This window comes from Anas acuta, chromosome 8 (assembly GCF_963932015.1).
Source record: "Anas acuta chromosome 8, bAnaAcu1.1, whole genome shotgun sequence".
NCBI classification, from domain to species: domain Eukaryota; kingdom Metazoa; phylum Chordata; class Aves; order Anseriformes; family Anatidae; genus Anas; species Anas acuta.
In genome coordinates this window covers 5,458,768-5,480,465 of record NC_088986.1, presented here as the reverse complement: position 1 = coordinate 5,480,465, position 21,698 = coordinate 5,458,768, and the positions used below count along the sequence as shown (strand labels likewise).

Below are 21,698 nucleotides of genomic sequence, written 5' to 3'. Positions count from 1 at the left end.
GTGAAGTTAGTGAGCATGGTGGTCTAAAAAGGTGAAGGAGTAGAGAGAGGATATCTCAAAGCAAGGGCAACAGCATCTTGGACAGAAAAGGAAGGGGCTGGAGCGCATGGACTGCAATTCCATGGCAGCCCCAGGGCTGCACAGAGCATGGCTCTGCTGTGCCCCACGGGGGAGCATCCCAGCAAAGCTGGGTTCCTGTGAAGCTTTTGTTCCTTGGGTGTTGCTCTCATATGCTTAGAGCACTTCCACTCTGCTAAAGTCCTGTGACAAAAAGAAACAGCTATTTACTTGGAAAAAACTTTGATTTAATGAACCAGGGCTGTTACACAACACTTAGGGGTCATGAAAAGCAGAGAGCCATCTTCCCTGACAGACAGCAGCTACAGCCCCGATGGTTTCTCACAATGACATTTAGGACACTCCTTTCTCCCCCCAGGTAGCACTGCAAGGGTTGAGGTTCAGAGCAGGCAGTGCAAGTCCTCACTGGGCAGCACATGTAAATCCATCCTCATATATAGATTTTTCTTTAAAAAAAAGTCTCTTTACAGAAAGCAGCATCTTCATCCCATATTAGTGTACTACAAGGCAACTGAGGCACACAGAGGCTGAAGTGGCTTGCCTGGCATCACCCAGCAAGATAACAACACGACTGTGTGAACCCCACAGACTGCAGAGTGCTGTGCCAGTGCTCTGCTGTTCCTTTGGCCACGCAATCTTCTCCCTGAGGATTAAATCTCCCCAGGGTACATTTAAGAGGGCACAATGCCACTGCAGACTAACATGGATTTCAAAGCACATCATTAGTCTTCATATTACAGCAGAGCTCTATACTTGGATGTTTCTTAGTACCCTTAAGAGATCTCTCTCAGAATTGCATGTGAAGACTTCTATTGAAATTAGTATGCTGTTCCCTGACATCTGGGTGGTTGCAGCAGTCATTCTGGAAGGCCACCCGATCCTTAAAACACTCTCACAATTGAGAATCATAATGGAGGCAAATATTTGAGCCAAAGGCCTATGAATGTATATGCACAAGGATCTCTGCTCAAAATCAGTCATCTCGATAAACTACGTCTTGAAACAAGGATGTCCAAGGCTTGGCCTGAGGTTTCTTAAGTCTGGAATATCCTGTTAAAAGACAAAACAGGAATTTTCTTCAATCCCTGCAGCTTTCAGATATCTCTTCATATCCTCACTGAATGCAGAAGAGCCACAAATTAATACGAATGGCTTTCTTCGACAGGAATTTATTATCGTCTTCATCAAGTCTTCATTTAGGCGACCAGTGTACGTGTTTTCCTGATAGCTCCAAGGAAGTTTTTCCAGTGACGTTTCCTGAAAAGGCAAAAAGCTTTGCAGTGTGCCACAGGGAAAAGGACAGTCAATTGCTTACAGACAAGTCTCCCTCCTCCCCACAGGACGTTTTTCACCCTCGTGACTCCATTTGGGTAGAAATGACCCATTCCAAGAGCTGTTTTACTCTTGCAAAGCCCAGATTAAATCCTTCCCTGCCACTGGATCTGGCCACCAATTCAGAGGGGACTGAACAAAACCAGAGTGTAACTACTGCCAAGAAGCACTGCGGAACCTTCTCCTTTGGGAACCACTTCCCACCATGCCTTCTCTATTCCCCAGTCCTAAGTCCCAAGACTACTCCTCCCCATTGCCTCCTCCATTCCCAAGCCTCTTTCAGTCCCATCTCCCTTGACCAAAGCAACTGAAAGGAAGCCAGCCCTGCTGCAGACACGGCGCTGATCCCATGAGAAATGTCAGATCCAGCAGGACCCCCCCTACTATTAATTAGGTATGGAAGTGGTGAGATGTGATGGGAGCAGTACTCACTCTGGCAGCAGAGTGAAACACTGGGACAGGCACATATAATCCTAAAAAGGAAGATGCACCACTCAGAGCTTTCTCTTAACAAACCCGTTAAGAGAAGAGACAAAAGGGAGAGATGTACGTGTGCAGGCTGTGTTGACAGGGGTCAGAAGGGTTTCTTGCCCTTCCCTGGGTTGAATTTCAAGACCTCCTCAGGCTCTTGAGAAAGCACCGTCCTGAAAAGGGTACCTAACCTGTGTCACCAGAGACAATTGCTGATTACACCCCTACAGAACGGCTGAGGGGATGCCTAAGTCACAAGTACTTTTCTCTATACCTAATTTCAACTTGCCAAGGCCATATGTGGAACATAATGTATGAGGCAGATCCACCATGAGATACAAAAAATGATTCATCTGAGGAGCTAAAAATGCAATGGGATTCATTCCCTTAGCATAAATAATTCTTTCTATATCCTCCCTGCAATGAATCCTCATTTCTGAGGGAAATAATTTTCAACTACCAAATCTGTGCAGAACACAGGCAACTTTGGGACCAAATGAAAATGAAAACGACTGCTCAAATCATAAGACCACTGAGAGAGGTATGCCCTCATCCCATGGATTTGGCATAGAAAATGATTTTAGAGAGTGGGACGCAACTTTAAAAAGTTTGAAAATGGGTCAGCTGGGAAAAATAATTGCTGGGAAATTGGTGCTAACATCCTAGAAGAAGAGAGATGTAGCCATGAGCAATGAATGGAAGATAAGGACAGACTAAGGCACTGGTATTAGGAAAAAAGAAATAGTTTATTTGCTGCGAGTCTCCCAGAGTCAAGTTTTCTTTGCATAAATGCTTAGGTGCAGCAACAACTGTCTGAAGTGGGGGGAAATGGTCAACGGTGAATATGAATCAGTGGGTCCTTGACAACAGAAGGGCTACTGAGGGGGTCAGAGGCCAAGCAGCAATGGTTGCTTCCCTGAAAGTCTTCAGACTGCTAGCAGCATGAGAATATTTAGTAGATTTAAGAACAGCAGCTGCTAGATCACAAAGTAGCCTTGATGACTGGGAAAGAATTAAGATCACTGACAGAAAAGGTTCGTCCAGCTGACAGAACCCTCACATAAATCCACTTCATATCCATTTACTTACCTGGCTTAGGACATAAAATATTCTGATGTTCCAGTATCGAGCCAGATCCCGGAGAAGAGGTTTCAAATAAATTGTTTCAAATGTACGGAAGCAGCCAACAAGAGTCACAAAAGTTTCATCCTCTTCATCATCTGTTATGGACTGGAGAATGGGAAGCATTGGTGCGAGGCCAGTGCCAGAAGCCAGCATGAGGAGTTCTCCGTGCTAACAACAAAACAGAATTTTGAGTTAACCATTGTGGCTGGAAACGAACGTGCTCGTTGTCAGTTCCTCCTTCTGCCACACTGGTAAAGGGTCCCAACACAGAGACCACATCAGGTACCAGGGCATGAACTGGTAAATGCAAATCTCAGAATGCATTTTTCTACAAAATCCATCGAGTATTACAGACAGCATTTGCATGATTTTTATATACCAAACTTAATGAAACTGGATTATATCCAAATATAAACATTTATAACTTTAGCCTTCATTCCAGGTCATTTATATTTCAGTTTCAGTTCAGCTGTACGCTGTTTTGGGGTCCTCCCTCCTAAACCATCTTACGCCCGCCCTGTTCATCACAGCCAGGGATTTGGTAACCCCAACCCTCTACAGCCAAAGTCTGACGGGGTGCTGGAAGCCAGAGGGCTTCAAGATGTGGAGTGTGACTACATATAGCAGAGAAGCTATCAGCACGAACAGCGTCCAGATGGATTTGCTACAGACAGGAACTGGTCCAACTCCTACCAACTTCACTGAGAGCTTGAACACATCTCTCATGCACACATCCATCTGAATGTGAAATGATTTCCTTTGTGCTATACAAACCATTAATTAGTCAGAGCCAGTGGGAACGCACGGTCTGTAAGATCTCGGAAGGTCAGGCCTGAAGTTTGACCACCTTGCCATGAAACAGGCTCTGCAGCTTGGACGCTCACCTATCCTGACAGTCAGCAGCCTCTTGGAGACTGGTGGTGGGAAGGGGCTGCTGCTCAGGGGCTGCTTTGGGGGCAGTTTATTTCAAATGGCTTTGATCTGCCTGAATCTAAATCCTATGCTATGGGCAGCAAATAGAGGGGAAAAAATAAAAAAAAAAAGGAATTTTACTCAGAAATTTATATTCAGGACCTTTGTTATAATTCATAAATATTAACAGTTCTTCCACAGCAAGCTGTTTCAAGGATTGCTCAGGTGCTTTGTACACTGCGCATACAAGGATCACCCAGCCAGCCCCTGAATGCACCCACTTCTAGGCATGGCTGCTGTGCTCTGTCCCAAATGATATGGAAGCTTTTAGGAACAGAAGTGAACAGTAGCCTAACACAGCAGGGACACTATTTCAGGAAGCAGAACACAATTGCTCTGCATGGAGCTTGGCCACTGGGATTTTACAGCCCTATTTCTGCTGGTTAAAAAAAAAAAAATAGAAGAAGAAAAGAAAGAACAAGAAGAAATGGGGCTTTGGGATCCTAATGACCAATGTTTCGATTCTGCTTCTCATTTGAAAGGTCAGAATTTAGTAACAAAATTAGGCTGTGTGAGAAGCCTTCCCCTGAAACTGGATCTGCCCTTCTTTGCAGAGAGCCTGGTATCAGTAGATAGGATCAGCATTTGCAGAGTGGTTGGGTGACGTGACACCTCACTGGAGCTGCTGTAGTTCAGGGAACACCCAGGAGAGAAGAAGATCAACATCTCTTCTTCACTCGTGCTCAGTCACAAAACAGCAACGTGGTTCAAACACGGCAAAACCAATCTGCACTCATTGCTGGTACAGAATAAGTTCCCTTTCTTAAACAAATCCAGAACGTTTAATGCAAGCGATGAACAGACAGCCTTGCTAATTTTCCAGTCTCCCACCCACCTCCCTCTCCTCTTCCTCCTTAAATATGCTGCAGTTCAATAAGGTCTGCTTTCTCCAGCTGACTGCTAATGCTGTAGCACCGTACAATAACCCAGGAAGTCCCTAAAATAATCATGAAAACAGTAATCAAATTGATGTCTTCCCTTTGGAGTATTAAACAAAGCGAGCTGCCACAAGCTGAAACATCCAATGCCTCTTAGGAAACTAACCTTATTAGGTCGATATGGGAACCCTCCGAACGGCCCACGCCAAAAGACCGTGTCTCCTTTTTTCCAAGTTTTTATGTATTGTGACATTAGCCCAGCTTCATAGCACTAATAAAAAACATTGCACAAAAGAAAAGAATAATTATACTCTGCTGGAAAGTTTCCCAGCTTAAAGTCAATTATAAAGTTATCTACATTTAAACGAGAAGGGGGCAAAAAACATTTCATGCATTTAAAAAGAAAGAAAGATCGTTCTATTTGAAAAAATAATTCAAAGTTATACCCAAAACAAAGACATTTAAATTAAATCATATTGGATCCATTCCAGCTTGACTATAATGTAAACACAACCCACTCTCATGCAGTCTGAATTTCCAAAACTGGAAAAAGCTTATCAGAGTTCTTGCTTACAAAGCACACAGAGAAGAGTGTCTTGAATGCAAAGCACAGTCCAAGTCTTCAAGTGTTCTCCAGATCTCAGGGTATGGGATCTGGAAATGCCCTCTGGGTACTGATAGTTATATAAACACTGCATAGCTCTTCCTTTATTTCGGTCTCCCAAACGCTGTGTTGATACAATTAGTGACCCGAAGTCAGGTTTCTCATTTATAAAACTCTGTTTTCAGAACAGATCATCTGGATGCTAAGGGATGCCTCCACATTTCAAAAAAAATGTATGTTAATGTGGGCCTTGCAGAAGAAAAACATTGGTGAAAAAATGCTTCACTTTCTACCAGGCACAAAAAAAAAAACATTATCGAGGCTTTTTCCCCACAGGAATGCAAGCTTCACTTGTGACTGATGAGAAAGGGTCAGTGCCTGCAAGAAAAAGAGAAGCAAGGAGCTGCTGAAAAATGAAGGGCTTATCCAAGCAGCCTTGCTGCTGGATGTAATGTGCTCTCTTGCTCGCTCTCTGTGTGTGTCCTATTTGTACAATGACTTTATGGTTGATGAGAATGAATATGCACAAAAGAATGGCCACACTTTATGTGGTCTGGCCGGAGAACAACGTCTGGCCCACCCCACAAGAGCAGATAAGGCTAACAGTGGTGGCAGACAACTGGCCGCACACAGAGGTGATGCCACTGATAAGCCTGAGGAAGAGCCACACAACCGGAGGGCAGAAGATGGGATGCGATACAAGCCTTCAAAGTCTCCAGCCCACATCACCTGAGAGAAAGGTACTTTGGGGTGTTTTCTGCATGCACACTGGACAGAAGCCCAGCTCCACACCCCAGTGCCTTGGCTGGCCACCAAGCAGCACTGCAGGCAAACAAAACTGGTGAACCACAAAGCAGCTAAGAAAAAGTGAGAGAGCAAGCGTGTGTCTGTGCTTGCAAGCAATGCTGGCTAATAAAGAGCACGGATACTCTTCCCCTTGTAACGACCTCAAATAAGATATCTTTATCATTAAGATCTATTTGCACTGGTTGTTAGATTCAAAATGTAAACACATCATATACATACATCCAGGCTCTGAGTTACTGTCAGAAACGTTTTACATTCAGAGGGCCCTGGGCTGGCACTTAGTCTCGTGCAAAGAGTGCACAGTGGCATCAAAGGAATGGTGTTTGATGCTCACCTTCTTCAACCATACACGGAAACCCAAGGCAAGTGGAGAAAAGTCAGCCCCACCTTATGGCCTGTTCCCAACAGACCATGGCAATGGTAACTAAAACAACCCTTCTTTCACCAAAATTATTTCCAAAAATTGAAGTGAGAAGTGATTGAGTGGGTTTAAAATGAATTTTTCTAAACAAAAAGAAAAAAAAAATAATTATCTCCTGGGGGAAAACTTCTACACCCAGTTTTACATGGAGAGAAACCCTAGCATTATAAAATCACTCAAAAAGAGGGTTATGCTCTGTAAATGGCAACTCCCTCACACTTAACTGTAGTATCACAAATGCAATGCTATAATAACAGGAGACAGAGGGTTTGAACAGTGCTTGGATTGCATAGTAATAATAATAATATAGTACTTTCCAAAATTGCCTGAATAGTGTGAAATATACCACAACCTACAGAGAGAGTTATAAAAATGGCTGCTTTACACTGGGTGTTACCAACCTCTTTTGTCACTGCCAGAGAGTAACTATAGCTCCCTTTGGGATGAAAGGTTCTATATAAAGGAAAGGTATCATTACAATCATTACTATTATTATTGAAATGCAAAACCTGTGAGTAATAAGCAAGTATACATGAAATTTCACAGTCATCTTGTGAATGTATCCTATTAATACAACTCAAATGCAACGTTTCTCTCCCCTACCACACACCAATTGCCACAAGAATGGTGAAAGGACCCTCCCACAGGTGTCTTATACAAGCTGTACACATTTCTAAAGAACAGGGCTTGCGCTTGAACATACAATGCATAATAGACCTCCAAAATGTGAAATCCTGGAGGACAGGCAGAGGACAAATGGTCATTTTGTGCAAGCCACCCGGGACGCTCAGCTCTCAGACTTTCACACCTATACCAAAGTCTGTGTCTGCCCTGAGGAATCAGTAGTGACATACAAATACAACATCAGAAAAAAATCCTCTTCAATTTGATATTTGCCACACAAAATGATTATTTATAAGGGCCCTGCAGACTTTATTCAGACAATTTTCCAACCAAGTTCTCCTATAAAATCCTTTCGAACTCAAGGGGACACTTCTCAGACTGCAGGCAGCTCCAGAGCCTGCACACCAGGCACACCTGCCCGTTTTCTTCCCATATTTTTCACCAAAATGAAAGCTTTTTATGAGGAGTGTCCTTAATGCAAAATAAAGCAGGGAGAGACAGGGCTGGGCAAAGACTCTCCAAAATCAGTGGCTCAACTGGGCGGGCTACTGGGTGTGATTTCAAAGACAGATTGAAAAGGCAGAATGAAGTCATGGAGGTGGAATGGGCACCTCTTTCCTCTTTCCACACTGGCAACCGCAAGGCTCCCGAGAGGCTCTCTCAAATGCTTTGCAGGGCTTCTGCTGCAAAGCAGTTGTTTGTGTGTCACCTTCTTCTGCTTTCAGTTTTGTGGGAGAAAAAAAAAAAAAAAGAAAGAAAAAGCAATTTTTATCAGCAAAGCACAACTGCTTCAAAACAACACAGAAGCAGCCCATGAGGGATTTGACAGGCTCACTTGAAGTACTGACAGTGTGCTTGGTTCCTAGAAGAAAACACCGTCCCCGGCACCTTCCACTCTAATCTATATTGTATAGACTTACTTACTTTCACTAAAACTTCAAAGTAACCTTCTGCATTCCTTGGGCTAATCGGGGTGTAGGCTCGCTGGACCTCCAAACCGTTCACCTCTCCTCTGAGAAGAGAAATATAGGAAGCCACTGTAACTCGTGTCATTGACAGGTATTACCAACACTTGTGCTTTCCCCTGGGGAGATGAGGCAAGGCTTGAGGGAGGCAGCAGATCCGCTTCCCAATGGCCCAGCCTGTGCACAGATGCAAAACATTTCCCTGTGAGAGGTACAAATCGATGGGGGACATAACTTCTAAATGCATCTATTGTTTTCCTGGTGCTGGCCCCATCTGTACCCCACACTCAGCTCTCGGACACATCCGTGGAAGGAGGCTTGAGATGTTTTATGAGAAACAGTTCAGTGAGCAAGAGCGGGAAAGGGAAGAGAAAATGCTTTCTTGGTAAGTGTGCTATCCCTTTCGGGCTGGGGCGTACCTTTCTTTCTGTGTTTGGACAGCATCTGGCAATTAACTAATGAAATTTAGGGCACAGCCTTAAATTGAGCTCCTGTCAATATAGACTGTATTACCATGTAAGTCTTCCCTTTCCATAGAATGTATCCACAGTGCTCTTCACTGCCGACTGTGTTAATTGACTGACGTGAGCAAGCCCTTTCCTCGGCTGCATTAGGAGAGAGGGCGGAATGGGAAGCATGTACTTTCCGCAGCCAGCCAGCTGTATACATCAGCTGTTAACGTACAAATAACGTCAACAGATACAGATCAATGGCATCATAACACGACTTTTCTAACTGGCAATGATCACCACAGATGGCTGAGAGAGACATAAACTTTTCCCAAGTGACCCCTTTCTGGCAAGCAATAAGCCACACAGGAGGGTTGTTTTTCTAGAAATCGGGAGATGCCTGGACATCAGAAATAACACTGTGGGTGCTGAGTTACCCCAAGATACAGACCCTAAAATACTGAGCCCTGGGGTTAGAGCAGCTCATTGTCTGCTTTCCAACACGCTGGAGTAAATCATCTGTTGTAACATCTATTCTTTGACTCTTTCTTTCTGCAAATGGATTTTCTTAATCACACCTAGTTCTTTCTGACCCACCGATGCAAGGATAATGCTGAAGAAAAATACAGCTTTGGAATGGCTTTTACCATAAAATTAGTAGAACTAATGAGCTCACAAGGCCTTTCATCTGTATCATCATGTAGCTATAGAAATTATGATTTGCCTGGTATGCAGGCTTTGTCTATTGACAAAACCCTATATATTAGGTTACATAATGCAGACTGTTTAACTAGCACAGAGAACAATACCTTAACACGATATGTTGTCCTAAACTCAATCGCAGACTGCTATTTCCCGGTAATTCAAATTTGTACTGGTAGGTGTCCTCTGTTAGCTGCTCCACTGAGCTTATGTTGAATGCAGTAAATGTATCTGGATTTAGTTCTGAATTATTGCTCTGCAAGAACAACAATAAATAATTACTTGGTTAGACGGTGTCTTTTATTATTTCATTTTTCTTTGGAAGCAAACGTGTATGCTAATTTAGTGCCTGAGATACTCAGGACTCCAGAAGAGCTCATATTAAATGCTAGGGCCCGGTGCAAATTCCAGCTCTCTGCTGATTCATTACGGTGTTCTGCAGTATGCACTTTGGGATCTTGGATCCCCCCCCTTTAAAATTACATTTTTACACCTTACAGCAAGGTCATCTTATTATGACTCACTGCACTCATTTTCTCCTGTCTGGAAACAAACAGAAATAATACTGCTAAAAGAGCTGAGCACTGCTTTGGGGGCAACTTTGAAACCTACTGATGACCATTCGGAATAGGAAATACCGTTAGCTGTTTCAACACTGAACATTTTTGCTTGACCCAGCACAGTAAATCTTACGTAACAGAGCACTGACAAGCTTGAAATTACACTCTGAAGACAACTATTTGAATACCAGGCCATGCACAATGCAAGCTTTTTCATTCTCAAATAAGGGATAATAACAGGAAAAGACAAAAAAGGTCAGGAAAGTGGAACTTCTGCAAGGAAACCATCAGCAGTGAAAATGGTGATTCTTTGCATCTTCCCCCGTTTCCCACTTTTCACAGAGGTTTGCTCTGGCTGCCTGGGGGCAGCACATGGCCTGGCAGAAGCTGCAGACCCAGGGCTGTAACGAGACACCAGGGCGAACCCGACACTGGGAAAATCACATTACAGGAGGGAGAGCAGGCAGGGGGAGCGGGGTCTGGAAAGGCTGATTTGGGGAATTGCATTTTCAGTCTTAAGACACCGCTTTAATCTGTAGCTGCGTCCCTCACCCACCACCACAGCCTCACTCGCTAGCAAGTGTATGATCAAAGCGCTGGCCCCAGGACACGACGAAGACAAATTGACCTGCTCCTTCTCTTCCGTGAGGAGGCTTTTGTCTTGCTTTGCTTTGGCCCTTTCCCATCGTGCAAGCTCCTTCTCATACACATCGTAAATGCAGGGTTTGCAGCCGCTGCCACAGCACTGGGATGGAGAAGGTTCTTGGGGCTTGAGAGCCAGCCACTCATCCTCATTTCCACTCATTGTCTGCAAAACACAAGCCTTGCATCACAAACAGCGGGATTGAGAGAAGCACGTGCCCATCAGCTGAGCGTTACTTGGAGAAGGACAGCGAAATCTCTCTCGAGCATCTTGCGTGCGTGTCTCAGGGGAAGCAGAAAACTGAAAACCCGTGAGCTGAGCTGCTGCCTGCAATGCTCCGTTTCTGCTCACGCGCCCGCTGCCTCTGCTGTCCTGCCACCGAGGTGGTGATTTCTGGAAAAAAAGTGGCCCAAAAATCTGCAGCTCAGTCCACCACAAGGGCTGGCCAACCCCAAGCACTGCCAGAGCACTGCTTTAAAATGGAGCAGGGGGGGCACGGAGCTGAAGGTGGGTCATAGAGCCAAGAAGCTACAAGAAAACAGTAAATTCACAGGCAAATGAACAAACAATTTGGTTATAAGCAGATTTGGCTTTAAATGTAGACACATAGGAAAAGGCAAGGAGCACGCACAGCGTGATTTTCATCTCCAACCCTTGGCCCACACAGAGCTACACCCGGCGAGCGCTCCTCCAACACCAATCGGGATGCCGACCTCTCAGGGACTCGGTTATTTTTATACAACGGCTTCACAGCATCCCCAGCACGTTTACACCGGCACCATTTAAACAAAAGGTCTGGAGGAAATTATAAAGCCGCGGGTGACGGGGCTGGAGAAAAGCGCGCTTAGTGCTCGGAGCAGCTTCATTTGCAAGCTCCCGTGCAAGCATCAATTAATCCTCACCCCTGCGCGAGAAGGACGATAATTTGGATTTTTTGGGGGGGAGAAGAGGAAGGCAGGGGATCGCCGGCCGTGCTCCCAGCCTTGTGTGCCCGGGCTTGGTGCGAGCGGCCATTGCTCAGGCTGGGGACGCAGCGGGGGCGTTTTGCTCAGACAAACTGCCCGAGGGGCCTTGTTGAGGGGAAATTCGGGCAGAAACAAAGATGGAAGGCGCTGTTAGTCAGGGGCTCGGTTTGTTTGTTGTGCTTTGTGCGTTCTCTGGGGCTTTACAGGCGCCCAGGGGCTGGGGCTGGGGCTGACCCTGAGGGGCCGCAACTCCCCCCCCGCCCCTCTCCCCCCTCCCCCCCCCCTCCCTCCCCCTCCCCTCACTTACCCCCGCACCTGCCCTTCCTCCCGCCCCCTCCGCCGCGCCATTGGCTGACCTCCCTCAGGGCTCGCCTCCCATTGGCTCCCTCCCCCGTCACTCACCACGGGCAGCAGGCGCCGCCCCGCCTCCCTCCCGCCCTCCTGAGGGCGACAAGATGGCGGCGGCGGCGGCCCTTGAGGCGATGGCGGCGGCGGCGGCGCTGAGGCGGGCGGCGGGGGCCGGGCCGCGGCCCCGCGGCATCGTCACCCACACGGGGCCGCCCCGACCCCGCGGGCCGCTGCCCCGCACGCCCTGGACCACCCGCGGGCCGCCCCCGGAGGTGCTGTCCCGCAGGGCGGAGCGGCGGCCGGTCCGCGAGCAGGTGGAGCTGGACACGGTCACCTACGAGGCCCGGCAGCACCGGGTGCCCGGCCTGGCCCGGCCCCGCTTCCCGGCCTGGCAGCGGGGCTGGCACGACCCCTGGCACTCGCCCGGGCCGCGCTATGAGGACATGGCGCTGCGCAAGGAGCGCGGCTGCTTCGTGTGCCACCAGCGGGTCCGCATGCTGGAAGGTACCCGCAGCGCCTGGCCTGCCCCCCTCGGTGCCAAAATCAAAGAAATGCGTTGGGTTTATCGCTTAAAGATCCATGCTGAGAACCCCTGCCAAGCCATCGAGTGGTCTCGGTGACAGGCCCGTGTTTCTGATGGGGATGCATCAAGTTGTACCAGGGGAGGCTCAGGGTGGGAATTTGGAGATGTTTCTCCTCACAAAATGCAGCCAGGCACTGGGACGGGTTGCCCAGGGAGGTGGTGGTGCCACCGTCCCTGGGGGTGCTCAAGGAGAGTTGGATGTAGTGCTTGGGGACGTGGTTTGGTGGTGACATTGGTGGCAGGGGGTGGTTGGCCCAGCTGCTGTTGGAGGTCCCTTCCAGCCTTAACAGTTCTCTGATTGCAGGGGTTCGGCAAGCGCAGTGGCTCACCAAGACGAAGCTGGTGCAAGGTTTGCCTCCATCGGTGCTCAGCATCGTCAATGATCCCACTCACCAGCTCCAGGACCAGGACGAGGCAGTGCACCGTGCGATCGCGCACGCGCGGCTCTGGGAGACGACAGAAGTTGCTCCCAGGAGAGAAAAGTATTGGTAAGTTCTCAGTCCTGCGCATGGCTTTAGTGTAAACCAGCCTAAACCACCAAGAAGATGGTTTAAGAACCAGAGTTTTTAACACTACAAAGAAAGCTCATGCATGGATCTGCTGCTGAGAGATTCACTTACCATGCAAAACTATCAGAGCCTTTGTATAAGGCTGTCACCTTATAAAAAAACAAAACACAGTTTTGAATGTCAACAGTAGTACCAATGTAAACACATACACTCTATTAAAGCTCCTTTTAGGCCAAGGTCTCTGTTTCTGCTTGAGATACAGTTCTAGCTGATTCAGAATGTCATTTTTAAAAATAACTAATGGTAAGCATTGCCTCTGCCAACTTGGAACCAGGCTGGTTTGTTGGGTATTAGTCTGAAATCTGTGTTAACCATTTGGAAATGTTATGCTATTATATATTTTACAGACAGTAATGTTCTATAGCATTCAGGTCCCAGCAGCATTGCCTGCCATGGTAATATTTTTACTTTATGTAACCTTTTTTTTTTTCTCCTCTCTTTATTCTAAAGCCCTGTGCTGTTCGAAGACTTGATACATTTGTGCCGGTTAATGACAATGAAGTATCCTTCCCTGGCTAAAAGAATGTTGGCTAGAAACTACAGGATTGCAGCTGTGTGGGAAAGAGGTTGGTTGCTGCTGGGGTGGAAGCCTTTGGCTCTTTTGGTTAAGGGGAGAGAGGTAACAAAGCCACTAGCTTGAAAGCTGAAGACCTGGAAAAAAATGAAACAAGTTCTGGAACTGAGCAATTCTTCCAGTTTTAAATAGTGCTGTAAGGATAGGCATGGTGACAGGATACGTGCCCCAAGGAGGTTATTAAGGTGTTAGACAACATCAACATGACAGTGGGAGAAGAGAACCAGTGTCTTAGAACTGGTTGTTTATTTTTGGCATCCAAATCTGTTCTGTTGTCTTCATAAATATGCTTAGTTAAGAAATGAACGCTAGTAATTAACGCTGCTATTTTGGAGAAAGAGCCTACAGCAGAGCTACCATGTAAGATTAGTCTGGAGGTGAGGGGGAGAGAGTGGACCTTGCAGAACAAAGACTTACTGGGATGCTGTTGCCAAAAGGAAACGTACGCCTTGCCCTGATGTTGTTTTAGTGACGTTTGAATGCAGCCTAATTTCCCTCCCCAGAATCCTTTCTCCTTCAGGTCCGTGGCCTGAATGGAATACTCATGAACTCCGTGGCCCCGATACCACCAGTAGCCTCCAAGGAGGAGATACTGGCCACCGAAGAGCACGTGCTGGAGACCTTCTATCCCATCTCGCCTACAATTGATCTTCAGGAAGTGAACGTGTACAGAGAGCTCGATGACACAGGTACGTCTGGCAGTTGAAAACAATTTTCTGTTTGTCCTTGCCTTTGTGCCAGACATCTGTGGGAGTGGATGGGAAGGGGAGCAGCAAAGCTGGGCGCAGGGTGTGCAAGTTTACCCCAGCCTAGGCAGTTCTGTAGAGAAAAACCCGGGCAAATTACTCAAACAGTTCTTGAAGATATGGGAGAAAACGTTGGCCGTGTTGTCTCGTACCGAGGGATTTCTGACGTGCTTATCTGCCCTTCAGGTTTCAAAGATGGTTATCCGTACCCTCATCCTCACACTCTGTATTTCCTGGAATCGGCCAACGTTCGCCCTGACAGGTTCAGACCAGAACAGCTCCGTGCTAAAATGCTGATGTTTGCTTTCGGCAACGCGCTGGCGAAGGCAAGGGTGCTGTACGGGGTACGTACCGGAGACGGCCGCTCTCCTGCTTTCTTCTTTCTCTAACACTGCAGCCAGAAGGAGCTGTGAAATTCCCTTGATGTGATACATACAGGAGTTGTCAGATCTGCTCTGATGACACTGTATTGTAGCTTCCCACGCCGGGGGTCTAACCAACCTTCAGGTATGGTTACTGCTGATCCAAAAATCCACCTCGGCAGCGAGCGTGTTCATGATGTAACATGCACCGGAGCGGTAATGGGTAGGCAGCAGGGTGTAGGTTTAACTGTAGAACTCGAACCCACCCCACAGCTCGGTATGCAAATTGATACTTCATTGCTGGCTGAAGGAAGAATTTTAATTAAAATCCAAAATCTACATTCAAAACTTGTTTGACTAGAGTAATTTTCTGGGCAAGGTAACAATACATTTATTAAAAACTTGGCTTTAAACCAAGCAGAAGATGCAGAATCAGCAACTAGTCATACAGTTTTTGTGACAACTGGCTTTTTAAATGTTCTTCTTCTTTCCTAGAACGATCCCAAGGTTTTGGAGCAGCCGATAGTGGTGCAGAGCGTTGGCACGGATGGCCAGCTCTTCCAGTTCATGGTGTTCCAGTTAAATACAACAGACCTCGTGTCTAGTGATGGCATAAAGAACCTCGTCTGGATTGACTCTGATCAGAACCTGTATGAGAAAGCCCAGTGTGTTCCAGAAGTCAAGAAGAGAGTTGTTATGGTAAGCAGACAGGGGCGAAACAGCCCTGAGGTGGGAAGTGGCCCTGGAATTACAGCACTCTCACCTCTGCCAGAGGTTTGGGAGCTGGCAGGAGGCTGTGGCCCAGGTTTTAAACCAGCTGAAGGGAGCTGACACGGGCACTGGGCTCTGACTGGAGAGCCTTACGCAGGTGTTACGCCAGTGGAAGTACCCACACACAAACCGTTGGGGGAGGGAGAGCACGATTCGGAAGCTACCCCCTTTGAAGTCTTATTTGAGTGCGTTTAAAGCCATTGTTTGTCTACATTAATTACTTCACTGCAAACTGAGCATCCGTGTCTTCCCTCTGCAGAAGCCCGCTGGAATCTATGGCGTTCAGCCAGAAACATTCAAGAAGTTTCTGGCACTGTATCTGCACGGAGCTGTGTGAAATTCAGCTCAAAAGAAGACTCTTCACCAACTGTACCTGCTGCTTCTCTTTGCCAGAGCCATCACTTATTTAAGGAAAGGTGGACTGGTTTACGTTCAAAAATAAATTATATTGCTAGTGAAATAAATTTTTTTTTAAACAAAGTTGTGCCTGAAGAAGTTTTCATTTGAGGGGCTTACCTCTGGTGTCTGGTTAGAGTCACCCAGTGCGTCCTCCTGCTGCCTAGAACCTGTCTGCTTCCTTTCCTTTCTGCTTCCGTGTGCTTGCATGGACTGCCCAATGCTTAGTTCCCAAATTATTTAATCATCAGGTTTGTTTTGTCAAATTTAGAACCACAATTCTTTTACCTCTTCCCGATACTGATGAAGAAACATCCATTTTGGGAAAGCGATGTAGAACGTAGCATGAAACTTTGGTGCCTGGTAACGGGGATTTGCTGCTAAAAACAGGAATTTCTCCCTGCCACCCAGAGTGAAGTGAGCAGGAAGCACGTTCTTTTTAAGATGGGAGGATTAAGTGTGCTTTTTCTTTTTTTTTTTTGTAAAATGAAGGCTAAATTAGCTCCAACCAAATGTAAAATGTTTTGCAGCTCTGCACCTTCAGCACATGGGAAGGCACAGGACAGCCTGCGCTATTTTAAGCTATTTTAAGGGGAAGAGCACATTTCCAAGAAATTCATAATCGCTGCAGAATCCTGTGTCAGAGACTGGTCTGTGCTTTGTGATCCTGCCTGCCCATCTGGATCAACATCTCAGTTGTGGGTTCCCGTCTCAGGCTATCAAACAGCCCCACGCTGCAGGTTTCAGAAAACAGATTTTCACTAATCACACTCGAGATCAACAGTTGCACGCAATGACTTGGGATTCATCCCTTAAGTTAAATTAAAAAAATCCCTCAGTCATTGGGGGCAAAATGCTTCAAAGAGAAACAATTCTGCCTGGGGATGGTTGTTTCTGAAGGTGTTTCCTTTCAGTTTCACGCAGGTTGGCTCTGCTGTGTGGCAGGGACCCTGCTGCACAGTCCCAGGGAGCAGCCCACGGGCTGGAGCCCTCCCCTCACCTTCCTGCCTTGGGTCAGGGCCCGTTTGAGGGCGGCGACCCCGCTGCCCCCTGTCACCGACGAAACACGCTGAGAGACTGGAGGTGTTAGAGGGGCTGAAGGAACCGAGCACCTTGCGTGCCTGTAGATGCTGGAGTCTGAAGGAGGTCTTCATGGGACAGAGCCAAAGTCCCTTTAGATGCTTTTACCGCTCCACAAAGCATGGGCTGTTAGGGGAGCTACAGCTGGAATCCTGCCTTCTCCAGGACGCCACAGAGGCAAAACAGAGCACAGCGAGGGATGGATGAGGGCAGAGTGCGGCCGGTTTGAAAAATGGCAGAGGCCATGAGACACTGGGCAGTCAGAAGGGGAATGAGCTCACTTCAAGGTCTGGCTTTGGTCACGAGAGGCCTCAGCAATCCACCTGAGATGACTCGAGGTGAACTCAAGGTGGGCAGCGCAGGGCTCCCGGCACGGGTGCAAGAGAGGTGGGAGCAGGAGGAAGACGACAGGTCAGGGAGGCACATCTGGGTGGGCATCAATAAGTTATAAGGCTCGTCAGCAGCTGAGCGGCATCACCTCAGCGAGAAGCCGCCATTAACCTTTAATGAGCGGCAGGCGGGGAGCAGAGCGTGCGAGGAGGGGGTGGCTCGTGCAGGCCGGAGGGACCCGGAGGTGCCCGGAGTGTGCACAACCACACGGCCGTTCCCCACCACAGCCCCTGGGAGCCACGTTTGTGGCGTGTGCCACCTCCCTGAGTGCTTTCGGACACGCTGACGGGGCCAGCCAAGGGATAAAGTGGTGACAGCACCGGTGGCCGAGCGGCTGATGGCACAGCCCTCCTGCTGTGACGCTGCCCAGGCTGTCCCCAGGGACCCTTTTCGGGCTGCTCCCACTCGCCCAGCTCCTGTGCCAGCAGTCTCAGCAGGTATCCAACACGCAGAGCAAGTATTTCGTGGGCTGAATCCCTCGTGCCGTGCGAGGCGAGCATTTCTGCCCCACCACCTTCCCCTGGCTCTCGCCTGGTACAAACCCAGGCTCACCTGGACCCCACCTGCAGCCCTGCTTGCTCACAGCCTCCTCCCGCCTTTAATTTAATGAAAACCGAGGTGGGAGGCGATTAAACCTTAGCTCGGGCTCAGGAGGCTTGTCAAGGAGGGAACGTGGCGGGTTCTCAGCGTGGTGTTTACCGAAATGAGCCTGAAACCCAGAAGGAGGGGTCCTGCTGCTGGCACCACGGTCCCTGGTGACAGCCCCAGTCCCTGTCCCCGGTCCCTGCGTGCACCAGCTCTGAACACCCCCGGGGCCACGTTGCCAAACTTTGCTTCCTCCAAGAGGGATGGGAACGCACGGCCCCAGCCCTGACACCGCCAGGTATAAACCCGACACGGGCGGCTGAGCTTCTCCGGGCTGTCTCCAGTCTAAATCCAGGGGCTGTGCTGCCAGCGCAGCACCTACACAGCACGATCCTGCCCCAAAATCTCGCCCTGGATCGCCCCCACCCCAAAACGTGCCCCCAGCACCCCGCTGGGCTCCGAGCCTCGAGGAGCCGCCAGCACCAGGAAGAAACTGCAGCGCACCGGGGTCAAATGTTTATGTCGATATTTATTACAGCATCGGGGGGGGAAGGGGGGAGAACCGTTTCATTCAAAAAAAAAAAAACAAAAACCATCCCATACCAATGAAGACAATAATTTAGCTATTCATTTTAAAATACATTAAAACCGGTCCTTTCATTTCCTCACGTCAGAACAAAAAAAAAAAAAAAAGGAAAAACAATACAACAAAAAAAAAACAAAACCTGAACAAGATGGAAAGCGGAAAAAGAAAAAATTTTGACCCCTTCTGGAGCCCACGGGCGCATTTTGCGATGCAACAAATCTTCATTCGGTCATTTCTTAGCATTACTTTTAAAATATTAACCTGACTGTAACTATGAGACTGACACCCTCAGCCCCCCCGTCCCACCCGCCCTCCCTACCCAGCGACTTTCTACAGGTAAAGCACAATTAAAATGCCTAGGAAAAAGAAGGCAAACATTTAAAAAAATTCGTATTACACACTAAAAAAAGTTTTGTCATCTCATGTCTTGCAGTCAGAATAATAAAAACAAGCCAAATGTTCCCAAAAACATTTCAATGAAGGGGTGCGGAAAAAAGACATCCCTTTAATAAAACATTATCAACAAATATCGTACACAAACTACAATGTATAATAATTACTTTTTTTTTTGTTTTTTTTTTTCCCCTCTCGGTATTTCAGAACCAGACTACAAGGTAAGAAAAAACACTGAAACAAGATACAATGCTTTCAATAATCCGCACAAGGGTCAATCCAGGGAGATAATATTTTACATAATATGATATACATGGAGCAGAAATGGAGCTTGAGAAAAAACAAAGAGCAACTACAGGGGTAGTGTAATGTACAGAGAGCCCAGACCTCCGCCAGCCTCCCTCCACACGGCTCGGCAGCCCCTCGGCTGCAGCCGCCTCCCCCGGAGCAGGGAGGGCTTTTCTGAGCTTCCCGTAAAGTTTTTTTTTTTATTATTTTCTTATGACAGAGCGAGCCTACAGAATAGCAAGGATACATTTTTTTTTTCTTTTTTTTTTAACAACAATAATTCCTTAAAAAATATCTCCATCCAGTTCCAAATCATAAGAGAAGTGAAACCCTGACAAAAGCACGTCTTCAAGAGGAAAGAAACCGAAACGGAACAAAAAGACGAAAGCAAACAAAGCCCCCAAAAGAACCAAAGTTAGCTGGAGATCACAGTTTCAAAGTCCCAGGTCAGATTAACCCTTTCTTTCTCCTTTCTTTCGGTGGATTCAAAAAAAAAAAAAAAAAAAGTCGAATTTGATTTTGCAGTGAACCAGCTCAAGGACTCTCGGGAAGGGAGGGGCAGAGATTTCTTCTTGTACTCGGAGAGGGGGGGAAAGACTAACACAGTGCATGCCACAGTCACAGAGAGTAAGATCACAATTAATTCGAGGATGTGATCCTATAAGGGGTCACCTGCATTAACAAGTTTATAATGAGGTGGTGGAGTCTCTTCCACAAGCAGATCTTGTTACTGGAGGAGGAAGCGTTGTGCTGCAAACGAACAACCAAAAAAAAAAACAAAAAATAAAAAAAAAAAGGAAAAAACCAAAAACCAAAAAAACAGGCCTTCTGAACGAAAACCACCATTGTAAACTGTCCAGTTTATTTAAAAAATGACTACAACAGAGACAACATGAGATTTCATATCTAGACTAGCTTCCTGGTGTCGCACGGCACAAACATACAACAGGGTTCTGTTTCTGTCTTTATTTAAAAGAACAAAGCAAAGAGATCGGAGTTGGGTGCTAGAGGCTTCCATTTGTTTCCAAAAAGAAGTGTCATGTACATATATAAACCCTTCTGCACAAAGAAGGATCTTGTCATGTCTTGAAATATTTTAAGTTTTGTCCTTCATGTTTTATGGAATAAAAAGTTCAGCCTTTTTATTGCATGAAACTAAACCTGGGGTTCTGGCCCCCGCCACGCGTCTCCCTGCCAATACACCTAGCTTCTTCTTGCATAATTCTTTGAGATCCTCCGAACGGCAGCTGACTCTCTTTATCCTGGAGAGGAGGAGGGGGAGGGAAATCACACACTCATCGTCATGCTGGGGGAATACTGCAAGAGAGACAAAGCCAGGGTGAGACGCCAGGCGGGCCGGACCCGAGCCCCGCGCTGCTCCGGCTGGGGACGGGGACGCGGCAGCGACTCGGGCTTGTGAGAACTACAAAGCCAGGTAATTGGAGCTAATAAATCACACGGAGAGTGTGCTCCAGACTCTCATTTTTCAGGACGTAATGTGCTCTGTAACTTGCCTTTCCAGGGAGAAAATAACCAAAGCAGTATGGGGTAAGAAGCAATTAAAAAAAATAATTAAAATGCACGCATGTACGCGATGCTAATACAGTGGGAGCAGGAGAGAGGCCCGGGCACAGCGCCTGAGCCAGCGCCACGACCGGGCTGCCTGCCACGAGGTGCTCGGGGCGAGCCCGGTGCCCTCACCTGTGCTGGTAAAGAGGGAAGGGGCGGCCACCCCGTGGCATTAAATTGGTTTGGAGGAACCCGAGTGGCTCCAGGGAGGAGGCTGGGAGCTGAGCTGCTTCTCCCAGTTGGCCTCCATCCCATGGGAGCCTTTTGGTGTCCTCCTCACCTCCGTTTCCCCTGTGTCTCACCAACCTGGGAGCACCCAAGCCTGCACCCACCCACACCCACCCAATGTCTCCCTTCCTCCCCTGCCTTTCGTCCCGGAGCAGCTTGCAAAGAGCAAAGCCTGGGTGAGAAAGGAGGAGGGAGGGATTTGGCCTCCCCGGCGCACAGCCTGCGGCCGGGCACCCAGCGGCAGTCGCGCCCATCCCCGGGGGACTCACATTGTCGTTTTGGAAGGAATGGAGAAAGTTGCCTCCCAGCTCCCCGTCGTCTCTTGGAGTGCCCGGGGGATTGCTAATGCCACTTATGTTGTTTGGAGAATTCTGCAGAAGACGAAGCGGGGAGGTGGTGAGCAGGTCCCCGCGCCCCCAGAGCACCACGGGGCAGGGACACGGCCCCGCCGGCCCCGCTCCCGTCCCCACCCAAGGCCCGGTGAGAGAAGAGGGCTGACGCAGCCGCCCAGCAGCTCACTTACTTTTGGAAGTCCATCTATGTCTCCTGACCCTGTGGCGTGGGGACAAAAGGAGAAAAGCCTTGTTGAAGGCGCACCCGCAGCCCCGGCTCCCTCCTGCCCCGCTCCTCCCTT

The 21,698-nt window shown here is 47.9% G+C and overlaps 3 protein-coding genes across 8 annotated transcripts in view; 1 reads left to right on the top strand and 2 right to left on the bottom strand.

The window, feature by feature from the left end:
* On the bottom strand, nucleotides 1–12,124 carry CYB5RL (cytochrome b5 reductase like). 2 transcript variants are annotated; one of them, XM_068690562.1, is made up of 7 exons: nucleotides 11,999–12,124; nucleotides 10,617–10,796; nucleotides 9,536–9,684; nucleotides 8,237–8,324; nucleotides 5,023–5,127; nucleotides 2,971–3,174; nucleotides 1–1,335 (listed from the first exon to the last, which is right to left on the bottom strand). In XM_068690562.1, exons 2-7 carry the CDS (start codon nucleotides 10,791–10,793, stop codon nucleotides 1,132–1,134), a joined length of 927 nt encoding a protein of 308 aa, XP_068546663.1. In that variant the 5' UTR covers nucleotides 10,794–10,796; nucleotides 11,999–12,124; the 3' UTR covers nucleotides 1–1,131. The 2 variants fall into 2 exon arrangements, with proteins under 2 accessions (XP_068546663.1, XP_068546664.1); XM_068690563.1 differs by lacking the exon at nucleotides 11,999–12,124 and adding an exon at nucleotides 11,904–11,930.
* Nucleotides 12,052–16,029, top strand: MRPL37 (mitochondrial ribosomal protein L37). Its single transcript, XM_068690561.1, has 7 exons — nucleotides 12,052–12,448; nucleotides 12,832–13,015; nucleotides 13,547–13,662; nucleotides 14,174–14,359; nucleotides 14,603–14,760; nucleotides 15,274–15,477; nucleotides 15,809–16,029. Exons 1-7 carry the CDS (start codon nucleotides 12,052–12,054, stop codon nucleotides 15,884–15,886), a joined length of 1,323 nt encoding a protein of 440 aa, XP_068546662.1. The 3' UTR covers nucleotides 15,887–16,029.
* Nucleotides 16,030–18,509: 2,480 nt separating this feature from the next.
* SSBP3 (single stranded DNA binding protein 3) overlaps nucleotides 18,510–21,698 on the bottom strand; it is a 47,028-nt gene continuing 43,839 nt past the window's right edge. For all 5 annotated transcript variants that reach the window (XM_068689740.1, XM_068689741.1, XM_068689737.1 and 2 more), the window contains 3 exons: nucleotides 21,588–21,616; nucleotides 21,334–21,435; nucleotides 18,510–20,584 (listed from right to left, as the gene is read on the bottom strand). In XM_068689740.1, the coding sequence (XP_068545841.1) occupies nucleotides 20,555–20,584; nucleotides 21,334–21,435; nucleotides 21,588–21,616 (161 nt within the window). In that variant the 3' untranslated portion in view covers nucleotides 18,510–20,554. The remainder of the gene's footprint in view (nucleotides 20,585–21,333; nucleotides 21,436–21,587; nucleotides 21,617–21,698) is intronic.